Source organism: Periophthalmus magnuspinnatus, chromosome 8 (assembly GCF_009829125.3).
Source record: "Periophthalmus magnuspinnatus isolate fPerMag1 chromosome 8, fPerMag1.2.pri, whole genome shotgun sequence".
Taxonomy (NCBI): domain Eukaryota; kingdom Metazoa; phylum Chordata; class Actinopteri; order Gobiiformes; family Gobiidae; genus Periophthalmus; species Periophthalmus magnuspinnatus.
Window position 1 is genome coordinate 8,728,637 of NC_047133.1, and position 13,945 is coordinate 8,742,581.

Below are 13,945 nucleotides of genomic sequence, written 5' to 3' on the forward strand. Positions count from 1 at the left end.
AAAAGGCAGTTTAAAGTTATTAGCGCTTAAGTTTTTCTCCTGAATGAAATTTGCAGAATACTTTAAAGAATTACAGAGATTTTGCTGTTCATTTTCTGCCAGATAATTTTGTGTTATTTTACCAAAAAAATGTAAAATAAATCCGCAGTGCACTGTCCGCATCTAATTATAATGCGTTTTATTGTCTGATAATCTGGAGTAAACAGTGAAAATCAAGTACTGTTGCTTTAAACCTGCTCACTGTACAGGAGTGACAGCAGTACAATAGAAATAGGAGTTGTTACTGTGTTTTTAGAAATGCAGGAGCAGACAACAGACGTATTTTGTATTATTTTAACTGATTACGTCCCTGTTTCCCTCTTTAAACAGAGTCCTGTACATATAAGGAGGCTGCAGGAACCAGCTGTGGACTCAGAGCTACTGTGTTATATCTGTCCATGATTTACACGCACCAGAGGAGACTACAGCTAAGTTATACATGTACGGTTAAATGTGAGAGTGTGCGCTCATGTTAGCAATGACACTTTTTATATTCAAATTTTCTAGTCTTATATTACACAAAATTGACTCTTGTGAGCTTTAAGTTGTTTCCTCGTCAAAAATATACCTAGAGTTGTGTTTTGTTTCATTCACACATGTTTAAAACGCACAAACCCTGCGTATTCAGGCTGAGTTTTTCTCTCAAACATAAAACACTCTGTTCCACCTTGTGATGTCATCAAGTGGTAATACAGGAAGTGCTCCACTGTGTTTTTATACGTCATACATCTTCACTAGAATCATTTTGATGATTTCAGCCCCTGGAGTCGCCTATATCTGCTGAACTAAAGGTAAAAGGTAGATGTTAACTTGAAAACTACCACCTCGTGACATCACAAGGTGGAACAGAGCAGCAAAGTGTTACTCAAACTCAAACGTGTGTGAATGAAACAAAAAACAACTGCAGGTTTTTCAAGAGGTAACAACATTATTGCATAAGTCTGTTTTGCATAATATAGGACCTTTAAGAGCAGGAAGGAGGGAAAAGAGTAGGATAGAGAGGGAGAGATGGGTGGAGGGATAGAAAGAAGGGTTTAGAGCGGGGAGAGCAAGAAAGAGAAAGGAGGAGAAAGAAACGAGGGAGACAGGGATAAGAAATTAGGGTCAAAAGATGGAGAGGGAGAGGACGGAGGGGTAAACAGAAGAGGGTAGAGAGAGACAAAGATGGGGAGGAAAAAGGATGGAGACAGGGGAAAGGAGTGAGAGAGAGAGAGAGGGGGTGGTGGAGATGGAGGGATAAACAGAAAAGGGTAATGAGGGAAGCGAGAGAGAGATTTAAGAACCAAGAGTAAGAGAGGGGAAAGGGAGAAGTACAAAGGATGTTAAAGAGACAAAGAGGAATCGAGGATGGTTAGAGGGAATGGAGGGATGGAGATATGGAGGGAGAGATAAAGAAAGAAGGAGGGTCATTGTTAAGGCTTTACTCAGAGGAGGTAAAAACATAAGAAATCTAGGATGCCTTCAGGTGATAAAACATTTTTAGATTTTCAATTATTCCAAGAGCGGTGGCAGCGGCGGCGGCAGATACACAGAGCTAATCAGAAGAGGCAGACGTTATTTTTATTTTGTCTCTTGAAGGCTTCCGTAGCTCTGTTTAGACTGAAGGGAGTCTGCACAGGCCAAGTCATGAGGCCTCTGGGGCCAGACCTGGTTTGACCCTGGTTCAGTTCTGATCTTGTGTTAAGTTTATTTTTGGATTTGAGAGATTATTGTTGTTTTAAAGGAGCTGTACCTGATTTTTTACCTTCTTAACGACGTGGAAAACAGAACTAGTTCATTTTAAACGGTTTATAGTGCTCGAAAGTTATTCCTCGTTTATCTTATGCATTCAGAGCATCCTAATGATTCACCATGATGACTTTTTAAGTGCTTTTCATAACTCTTAATGACCGGTCTAAGAACAACTAGCACGCTAACCACACACTCCCTGCTTATCAAACATTAAGACAGATTATAATTAGATGCAGACAACACACCGCAAGACCAGAGAGGAGTTTTGGCAAAAAAAAAATAGCATGCTAACCACTCACTTCCTGCTTATCAGACACTAAAACAGATTAAAATTAGATGCGAACAACACACCACGAGATCAGAGCATAGTTTTGGCTGAGAACAAATAGCATGCTAACCCCTCACTCCCTGCTTATCAGACAATAAAGCTGAACTGGCAACAACTAGCATGTGAACAACACACTCCCTGCTTATCAGACAGTAAAACATACACAGTAATTAGATGCAAACTGCACACCCTGAGACCAGCGCATAGTTTTGGCTAAACACAACTAGCATGCTAACCACTCACTCCCTGCTTATCAGACAATAAATCTGTACTGGCAATAACTAGCATGCTAACAACACACTCCCTGCTTATAAGACAGTAAAACATATATAGTAATTAGATGTAAACTGCACACCACAAGACCAGAGCAGAGTTTTGGCTAAGAAGAGCTAGCATACTAACCACGCATTTCCTGCTTATCAGACAATAAATCTGTACTGGGAATAACTAGCATGCTAACAACGCACTCCCTGCTTATCAGACAATAAAAAACTTAATAATTAGATGCAGAGAGAACACCACGAGATCAGAGCATTGTTTTGGCTGAGAACAACTAGTATGCTAACCACGCACTTTGCTTACCAGGCCATAAAACACACAGCGGTTTTATTTTGACCTCAGGAGCTAATTAATGAGCTAATACAATATATCTGTACTGGGGCAGGACACGTTTTGCTCAAATACAAGGAAAAATGTGGTAGAGGTCCTTTAATGTGGCGTTTCCTTAGAGGACATAAGGACACTGCTTTGACTCTGATCTAAGCTGATCTAACCACGTTTAGCAAACCTGCTCTCTGCATTCAACGCTCTCAAATGAATATGAAAAATGGCCCAAGAACAAAGCGCTGTCAGCATCACCAGGATAGATCCAATTACCGTAAAAAGCCAACGGTAAAATGAATCCTAGTGGTGGGTTTTTTACGGCGGCTCTTTGTGCGTTTAATACGGAGGATTGTGCTTAAATGATGCTCCCTTTCACAGGTAAGGCCTCAAACCTGCGCCGAGGGACCGCAGACGGAGCGCTAATGCAAAACGAAGCCAGCGCTCGGGTGAAAAATAACACACTTTGGTCTATAATATATACTTTAGTTGTTCCGGGGCCTGAGCCGTTGTCGACATTATCACTGCGCAACTGTGGTTCTTCCATATGAAAGTTACTATAGAGCTGCAGCAACAAGTGGCGTGTTCAGTCGAATGATAAAAACGAGGGCTGTTGTCGTAGCAACTAACAATTTAAAGGTGTGTTCTGTAACTTTTTGAGTGGAGGGGCTGTCATATTGCGCGCTCATACGGAGATGTCATTGCTTTGCTACTGTAATAATGGATTTTTGAGCGATGAAAATACCTGTAATTGAATAAATGCAGCATAGATCATTTTAACAACATGGAGAGAAGCATAAAAGTTACGTAGTGCAGCTTTAAATCAAAATATAGCTTTTAAATGGTTAAAAAAAAAATGTAAACGCGAGCTGAAATCCATGAATCAAAAGTGGAGTAGTCAATATGTGTAATAGTTTTAAGTCGTATTACTTAGAGGAGCACCATGTAGCTTTTCTGGGGGATGGTTTCCATGGAGACAAGCAGGCCACGGAAAGTTAAAAGGGCAGAAAGTTTAAATACGTGGAAAAAGTTATGAAGTGAAAGCAACTCTAGTACTATTTGACTAATTGAGTATATTTTTTTATGTTAATGTAAATTTTAAGACAGTTCGCATAACTTAAGTGTTCTATGCCATACTGTGGAACATTTCAGCCAAAATAACGGCCCCATGGAGACAAGTAGGCGCACTCGTTTTGAAAAGATACTTAATGCTCCTTTAAAAGTCCTATATTACACAAAATAGACCCCTGTGAGCTTTAAACCATGTTATAATATTGTTACGTCATCAAAAACAGACCTGGACTTGTGTTTTTTTCATTCACACATGTTTGAGTAACACTTTATTATTAGTCTGTCACATCTACAAAGCTCAAAATGCTCTGTTCCACCTTGTGAGGTCATGAAGTGGTAGTTTTCAAGTTAACAGCTATTTTTTTTTTTTATCTTTGTTTCAACAGAGATTGGCAATTCCAGGGCTGAAATATTCCAAATGATTCTAATGAAGATGTGTGGAGTTTAAAAACACAGTGGAGCACTTCCTGTATTACCACATGATGACATCACAAGGTGGAACAGAGTGTTTTCTGTTTGAGAGAAGAACTCAGCCTAAATATGAGTATTGTGTGTTAAACATGTGAGTGAAACAAAACACAACTCCAGGTCTGTTTGTGATGAGGAAACAACAATATTAATATAGATCAGAAAATTGTTATCAGTAAAAACAATATTTAATTTGATTATCTGGAGACACACTGTTGCCACATTTATGTCATTTAAAATCGAAAACAAACTCATCCTTTTGGTCTTAAAATATTCTACATGATCCTCATATTTTTACTTCACTATTTTATCCCTAAATTAAGATATGAACATGAATAATAGACCAATCCAGTGAATGTTTTCCCGCTAGCGTTAGCAACAGGTTGAGTGACAGCCACGTTGCTAGGCGCACACCCTTTGCCAAACCAAGTGTACAAACGGGAAGAGGCGGGAAGTACTTTCAACAGCCTCGCTCCTGATTGGCTCTTTGGTTTTTGCGCTCACATTTCCAAATATGGTCGCTGGTTGCAGATTAGCCGCTGTAACCGCTAGCGTCAATGAGCTTCGTTTGGCTAGCAGTTACAGCATTTTTCATCTTTGGTATTGCATTTTATATCAAAACGATGCCGTGTTTGATGGTCTAAACGTGATTTTGTGACGTGAATTTACCTGTATGGAGTTCTCCTGCAGGTTGAGGTATCTGGTGTTGACCGAGATGCTCTGCGGGACCTGGATCAAACTCTGGCGCGTGCAGATGACCCGGCTGGCCTGGTTTGAGCACGTGCACAAGGTGGGACACGACTGGCTCGACGCAGAGGGGGAGGAGCCTGTACCCCCCACCGACTCGGGACCGGGAAGCAGGAGGAGCCCCGAGAAGAGATGGGCCAGTAGAAATAGCAGGGGGGCGGGGCCGGGCAGGCAGGTCAACGTGCTGGTGCGCATGGTAAATGGAACATGTCCCTACCCTGTAATCCGAATGGACAGAAGAGGGCAGCACTGGGGCGAGAAAACAACACACTCCTAATGGGACGTCCAGTGAAGAAGAGGGGAGAGGTTTGAAAACATCCTCAAAAATAATCCAGGGATGAAATTAATCCACACGTCTGGGGAAAATCACAGGGAAGAGACGGTATTCCTGTTTGTAAGTCCGATGGTTGGGTTTGGAGCCGACGAGGAGTCCAGGAGTCGCTGTAAGAAACAAGGAAAGATGTTGATTAAAATATGACTTTTATAAATTTTCTTATAACTTATAACTTTTTAACCATGTCATAGTTGTTTTTACCCATCTGAAGTCGTATTTGGAGTGATTCGTGCACGTTTGAGGAATATTTAATCGCCATTTTCCCGATCAACACCAGTTTTCACCTCCACCTGTACACGCCCAATGTGACGTACTTACTTCCTTCTCCAATTTTATTTTCTTAAACTGTGATACGTGTAGGATTTGTCTCTGTCGGGTAGTTATTTTGGTACAAATGGAAAAAAAAATCAGCTAACTAGTGTAATGTGCAGCTACCCATAGGAGGCGCCAACACTGCAGTTTTCTAACGTGGAAGTCAGCGAGCGCGTTTCTTTTATTAAGTTGTTTTAGTTGCAAATAATAACATAATGATCCACGAGTGTCATAGATTATAGTTATAGAGCGACACACAAGCACAATAGATTTATTATAGAGGAATAAACGTAGAAATAGATTTTATTTTGATTTAAAGCAGAGGTTGCAATATCTGTCGTAGTAGTTTACCTTATACAATATGTAAAGTGAAAGAGAGCGATAAAGATTCAATTATTATCGTCCACCTATACACAAACTCATACACACACGTACATATACTCAACAAAAACACACATGTACACATACTCAACAAAGTACACACATGTACACATACCAAACAAAGTACACATACTCAACAAAGTACACACATGTACACATACTCAACAAATACACACATGTACACATACTCTACAATGTACATATACCCAACAAAGTACACATAATCCACAAAGTACACAGATGTCCACATACTCAACAAATACACATATGTATACATACTCAACAAACACACACATACTCAATAAATACACACATGTACATATACCAAAGTACACATATTCAATAAAGTAGACACATGTACATATACTCAACAAATACACAGATGTTCACATACTCAACAAATACACATATGTACACATACTCAACAAATACACACATACACATACTCAATAAATACACACATGTACGCATACTGAACAAAAGTGCACATGTCCAAATCATTACTTCACTTCTCCATTGTAAAAGCCGTGTACAAGTTTTTTTTTTTTTTCTGATGTATTCAAGCAAAATGTGTCTTACCCCCAACACATATATTGTCAAAGTCTGCATCTACTTATTGTGCTATAATCAAGAAGTGCACATTAGCATGCTAGTTGTTGTTACTGTTAGCATCACTGTACTACACCATAAATTACTCAAGTTAAAAAAATCCTGATTACATAAACCACTCGTGCTGCCCAGTCCCGTGTGCTCTCTCCTCCTTCATGTCCTCCACCTGCGAGGGTCTACGCACCACAGTCGATCTCTTTAATAATCGAGCCGCCCTCGTCGTCTCCTCGGTCTGTGTTTGACTGGTCTGATAAAACACAGACCCTAAAATAGTTCCTGAGCTTGTTATCTTCGGCTCTGATTGACAGGTCTGCGTCTCACACGTCACTGTCTCCGTGTAATCAACACAGCAGCTTTAATCTGCCAAATGAGCCGAACACAACGCACTATTATTAGACGTCTTTCACCGCGCCAGTCAATATGTTACAGAAAACATAGATATAAACCCGAGAAACTAGAACTGTTACTGCAGAGTCTCAAGTCTGTGTTACGACAAAGGCTACGGAGTACTTGGCCACTCCTTTTGTGAAGTAATAAAGAAAATAAACTATATAGCTTAAATTTTGGACTATTGAACGCACCTGAAATTAGGTTTTTTGAAAAGAAAATTCAGTTTGTGCATATATAAGTCGCACCTGCTAAATTTGAAAAGAGAATTAAGTTTGTAAATATATAAGTCGCACCTGAATATAAGTTGCACCTGAATATAAGTCGCACCAGCTAAATTTGAAAAGAGAATTAAGTTTGTAAATATATAAGTCGCACCTGAATATAAGTTGCACCTGAATATAAGTCGCACCAGCTAAATTTGAAAAGAGAATTAAGTTTGTAAATATATAAGTCGCACCTGAATATAAGTCACATGTTACAAATGCGCTGTAACACACTGCTTCTCATTTATCTTCTGTTATATCCCCCCAAGAAAAAACAAAAATTGCCCCTCCCACTCTCCGCTGCGACTATAATAGCACAATTTGTCTATAAAATTGTTAAAAGTACTACAAAACAACAAAACAAAAACAAATAAAAACAAAGAAATATAGATCAACATACAACAAAACATTACTTTAATAACATTGTTTTTTAATCTGTAACAAAAAATATGTAAAATGCATCAATTTCCTTGTAATTTGTATAAAAAAGAAGTGCATCCTTATTTAAACCAGACACATTTTTTTACCAACTGATGGACTGATTGTTGGGAATATTATAATATAATAATAATAATAATAATAATAATATATGTTGGGACTTTTGTTTATCTCATTACCTCCGTCTATCTGCACCTTTCTTTTCGTCCCTGTTAAATATTTTTCCATCGTGTCTCTTGAGGGTTTTGTTCACTGCTGTGTTCACGATCTTTGCTGTGTATGTGCGCAAAACCCACACTGTAGAGCTAATACTACCTGCGCACACTATGTCAATGTGAGCGCAACTGCCACCTACTGTAGTGGATGTGCAATTACGCTTTATTCTAGTACGACAAAAGAAAAGCCTGTTCCCTGTGGTTATGCGCAAAATGACAGTTCAAAATCAAAACTAGTGTATTCTTTAGCGCATAATCTTTCCCCACGTCTGTCTCACTTTTGCGTTTGCTGTTAGAGAGCGCCCCCCGGTGGTCGTTAGCCAGTAAAAATCTATAAATTAGCTGCACTGTTGTATAGGCAGCAGAGTTCAAAGCGTGGGGAAAAAAGTAGTGGCTTCTAGTCCGAAATTTACAGTATTTTAATAATAATTCTAACCTAGAGGATTAGCCTTTTTTGTCTGCATTGAGAGGTTTTTGCTTTGCTTGGAATGTTCCACAGTATGGCATTGAAAGTGATGTCACCCCATTTTTGAGGGTCACTTTTTGGCAGTAATGACACCTGTATTGGATTAAATGCAAGATTAAAAAGCGTCCTATGGAACACTGCAGACAAAGTAATAGCTTCTCCATGGAAACAAGCTGGTGAACCCCCACTAGAAATGTTACACAGTGCAGTTTTAAGTGAAAAACAAAGTGATCAGTCAAAGTAGTTCCACCAGCTTCAGTCTGGATAAAAGGAGAGGGTCGCTCCGGGGCATCTGGCGTAAAACCAATGCTTTCTCATTCTCTACTGTTAGCTTAGATATTAGACGTACTAGTTTATAGCGTAATATTTTAGACTGAGACAGGAGAAAAATCATGACAATCGTACGTATTTTCAATTAAATCTATGTGCTTATGACAGGTTGGACTACTCATTTTACTAAAACACACTTAAGATTATATTTTTTTATTTTTTTTATTTTATTATTATTTTTTATTTTATTTTTTTATTTATTATTATTATTATTATTATTTATTTTTTTTTAATTTATATTATATTTTACAAAAAAATTACAATTATTTTTCCAAGTTTGGCCATTACTTCCTGGTTGAAAATGATGACATCACACTTTAGGGAAATGCATAGCTGTTACCTAGCAACCATTGTACACTTGACCAAAACTCAACTTAACACAGAAATTGTGATTTTACAAATATAAATGTAAGAAAACACCTTTATTTTGTTGAAATCATGTTCAAAGTATCAGAAAAAAAACAGTTTCTTGTGCAAATTGTGTCAAAATTTTGCACCGAATTCTCCCAGCGTGATGTCATCAACGTGGGACGCTCTAAAACTGAACTCTCTACTTCCTGGATTTTTTCAACAATTTAAAAAAAATTTCTTTTACAAATTGCTTCTATAATTTATATTTACAACAGGTTTTATCCCACCAAATTGCGTAGAAATGAGAGAATCATCAGAACCTGCCATACGCTCGTCAAATCCACCTATAACGAACCAGCTTGGATCTTTTGAGTCTAAAGGTCCCCAGGAAATCCTCTGTCAGGAAACGCATGTGGTTTGGAGCAGACGTAAGACTTTGCAGGATGAAAAACAATATTGAAGTGATCTCAAAATGTGAGTTTCCGTAGCACGTCTGAGCGGAGGGTGTGGAGGGGCTCAGTGCGCTTATACGGGTGCGTTGTGGTGGTGGCGGTGTGGTAGTGTGGAGGTGTGGTGGAGACGGGGGTGCGGTGGAGACGGTGGGACTGAAATGCTAATGCGATCAGGCGCTCAGGGCTGGAGAAGGAGAAGAGAGGAGGGCGCAGTCTGCTTCACCAATAATACATGAGGCTTTATAACACTGTTTAGACTCTGTGTGGGACAGTGGAGGTACGGGGCTCGGGGGAGTTACCTCACAGCAAAAAATATCTATCAGTACTGTGGAACTTTTCTCATAAATACCGCACGGTGAAATAACAAAGATGCGCAGCTGTCCATAGGAGGGATCGACAGCTGCACAACTCTCGGACACCGCCATTTTCTAACGCGGAAATGAGCGAACTTGTTTCTTTTATTAAGTTGTGTTCAGGTGTCCTAGATTATAACTATAGAACAGACACGAGCACAATAGGTCAACAGTAAAGAGGGGGGTTGGAAACGGGTCTTACATCTTCCACCCGCTGGTAGAATAATCCAATAAAGTTACGGATTGTAGCTTTAAAAGACGTTGAAAAACTCTTTGACACTGTTGTTTGCGGAGGAATGCTGTTGTTGAGATGTTTTGCAATTTTATAAATGCGCCAGCTCAAATCCATCCATTTTCTTCCACTTATCCGGGGTCAGGTCACGGGGGCAGGAGTCTAAGCAGGGACGCCCAGACTTCCCTCACCCCAGACACCTCCTCCAGCCCCTACATTTGGGACTCCAAGGTGTTCCCAGGCCAGCCGAGAGACACAGTTCCTCCAGCGTGTCTTGGGTCTTCCCTGGTGGGACATGCCCGGAACACCTCCTCGCACAGATGCCCGAGTTGGCTCCTGTCGACGTGGAGGAGCAGCGGCTCTACTCCGAGCTCCTCACCCTATCTCTACGGGAGCGCCCGACCACCCTGCAGGTAAAACTCATTTCGATTGTTCGTGTCCACGATCTTGTTCTTTCGGTCGTTACTCAAAGCTCATGACCATAGGTAGGAACGTACATTGAGCGGTAAATCGAGAGTTTTGCCTTTCGACTCGGTGTTTTCGATACAACTGGTCAATGTGTGGGCAAACGCTCTACCCACTGAGCCACCGTCGCCTGGTATAGAGTGATATAGAGTGACTCTCGGTGGTGTTTGGGAGACGGCAGTAACAGGTTTGATTGTGTGAGCTGAACCAGACAGCGGGAGTCAGATCTACGAGAGCAGCTTTAGTGATGCCCATGCTAATGATGAGAGAGAGACTCGGAGGAGAGAAAGAAGGAGGAAGAGAGAAAGAGGGGAGGGCAGATGGAGGGAATAATAAAGGTAAGGGTGGGTCGAGAAGACATGAGAGTGAGACGGAGACAGAGGAAGAGGATGAGGAGCACAGAGAGCAGTGAAAGATGGGGAGGAGTTGAGAGAACCAGAGACGGAAAAGAGAAGGAGAGGAAAAAAGATGGGAAAGAAAGAGAGAGAGAGAGAGAGTATGAGGAGGATATTAATCTGATAGAGGAGTGTATGGCTGCGGGCAGAGAGGCGAATTATCAGGTCTACAGTAATGGATGAATACTGAGCAGAGAGAGAGGGACAGAAGGAGAGGTGGAGGAAAGAAAGAAAGAGAGGAGCTGAAGCACGCTCCCAAATCAAGACAAGACAGAGAGAGAGAGAGAGAAAAATGAGAGACAGAGAGCAGGAGAGGAGAGGAGCTGGAGGTGCGATCCCAAATCGAGCCGTACGTGAGCGGTTTGCTGAAGGAGCCGCTCTGTCGAATATAAACGTTTGGAGGAAAAGCGGTTACTGTAGAGCAGATCCGGGCTGTGGTGGGAGCGGCTTTCACAGGTGACTGGAGAGATGTAGAGCTGCTGGTTCAGTGCGCTCTTTATGTGGAGCGCTGTTGTGTCCTTAGGCAAGACACTTTTTCAACCCTGCCTTTGTGGACGATAACACAATAAAGTCACGGTCATGTTGTTATAAAGGTTTAATTAAGTTATTTGTATGTTTTTTTATGCATTTGTGAACTTTTATAGAACCAGGTAGTGATGAAGTGATGGATGAAGTACTCTTGTTACTTAAAAGTACAGATACTGGAGCAAAAAATACTCAAGTAAAAATAAAAATATCACATGAAAAAATGTACTTAAGTAAATGTATTAAAATGTATTAAAAATGTAAAGTGTTTTGTGCTGATTTTGAGGTCTAAAATAAAGCTTTAAATGCAATGATTTTTAAAAAGATTTGTGCTGAATTTTGTTCAACAGAATTTTTTTTCTGGCAGTTTTTTTTATTTAAATATGTTTGTTTTCTCGGGGAAAAAAACAAAAAAAAAACCTCAGCCTTTTCAGCAGGTCTCAAATGATAATAAAAAATACTTTTACTTTTCAGCTCACTTAAAAAAAATGTTGTGGATTAGAAAGTCGACAGAAACTGGGGGGGCTGGAGCAAAAAAACTCACATGGGCCCCCCCTCTAATATAAATTTATAAGAAAAAGGTCCAATTCTGGGCCCTTAAAACCCTGGGGCCCGGGACAACAGACCCCTTTGCCCCAACCCCCTGTTAGTAGTTCTGTACAGCGCATTTAATGTCTTTATAACTCATATTTTTACACACTCAGCAATTAATTTTGTTTTACTATTGTGAAATTATTATTATTATTATTATTATTATTATTATTATTATTATTATTATTATTAATGTATCTATTTATTTTATTTTAATTAATTAATTTATTTTTATTATTTATGGACCATGATAATTGTGCCACTAAATTTCAATATCGTCCCATACTTACACCCACCCCCACAAATAAGCCTATTCGTGGATTCTTACCATTCAAAACTTTTCATATTTTGCTTTAAATTGTCAATCGCTATGGCAACGCTCCTAATTCACCGTCACTCTGCTTCCCATGTTAAGGACACTACCAGCCAGCTTCAACTCAAGTCCCGATAACACAGTCGTCTTTCTCTGGCTGTCTCGGTATTCCAGGGAACGTCTTCGTCAAGTGTTCATATCTACAGCTACGGTTATGTATTCTGTGTCATTATTCACACGGAGCGGCTCGGGAATTCTGGGAGATTGAGTTGTGAGGGGAGAGATAGGGCTAAGGCTAAGTGCTGGAGTGTAACAGGCTAAAACCAGTGCATGGAGGAGATCTGCGCTCACAGCCAGATAAGGGAGCCAAATCAGCCATTACCACTTACATTAATATTAATAATTCTCCCACACGGAGAGATAGAGACAGAAGAGAGAGGAGAGAGAAGGAGGGAGGGACAGAGGGAGGGAACGGAATTTAAAATAGATGAAAAGGAGAAGAGAGGGCATATATGACAGAAGAGACAGAGCCATACGGGTGGACTGAAGTATTTGAGGAAAAAAATATATAAAATTATGATTGTGATTCTGTTCAAAAGTTCACATTTTTTAAACACGTCCAGAAAAATTGACAAAAATACTGAAAAATGAACTGAAAAACTAATACAAAAATCACATTTCAGAACATGTTTGTACAGATTTAATAGTTTTTTTTTTGTTTATACTTAAAACTGGGGAGGACAAAGGAGTCTCTTGTCCCGGGCCTCAGAATTGAACCCTCATCCTATTAATTTATATTCGAGGGGGGGGGCCCATTTGAGACATCTTGCCCCGGGCCCCTCAATTTCTTCTGACGGCCCTGCTCACAGTCTATGGTTAAAAAAAAGCATTAGCGACGTTAGCATCTTATGAATAATAAAGAAAATGTGAATACCGTAGCCAAAAATTTATACTTAAGCGAGAGTGCTGCTACTTTAAAATCATAATACTCGAGTAGAAGTACAAAGTAGTGGTTCAAGAAATTATTTGGGTAAAGAGTAACTGTCTGGAGGTAATATCTGATGTGTAATTTCAAGTTTTTTCAAATGGTAGATACAAAAATGAGACAAACTAAATCAGATCTGAAGGAGAGATGCAAGAATGTTCAAGTTTTATAATGTGGGAAGAGGAAGCTAAACTTTTACTTACAATATATTACACAGGAAGGAGTAAAAGTATCTGAGAAGTAGTTAGTCCAGTACTACACCTAAATCTAGCCTTGTTTTTGTTTGCAGTAGAACATGGAATACTGTAATACTTGAGGGACTTTAGGGTTATACATATTGGTCTGTCCTGGGGATTAGTAGTAGAAGTAGTTGTAAAGTAGTAGTAGTAGTAGTAATAGTAGTAGTAGTAACAGGCGAAGTAATAGCAGTACTAGTAGCAATAGTAGAAGTAATATTAGTAGTAGTGGTAGTAGTGTTGGTAGTAGCTGTAACAGAAGAAGAAACAGTAGTAGTAGTATAAGTAATATCAGCAATAGTAGTAGTAGCAGTAACACAAGAAG

At 39.7% G+C, this 13,945-nt stretch overlaps 1 protein-coding gene across 1 annotated transcript in view; it reads right to left on the bottom strand.

Annotated features, from left to right (window-relative positions):
* Positions 1–13,945, bottom strand: part of lrrc4ba (leucine rich repeat containing 4Ba) — a 94,138-nt gene that overhangs the window by 9,940 nt on the left and 70,253 nt on the right. The window contains exon 2 of the mRNA XM_033971589.2: positions 4,907–5,425. Within this exon, the coding sequence (XP_033827480.1) occupies positions 4,907–5,179 (273 nt within the window). The 5' untranslated portion in view covers positions 5,180–5,425. The remainder of the gene's footprint in view (positions 1–4,906; positions 5,426–13,945) is intronic.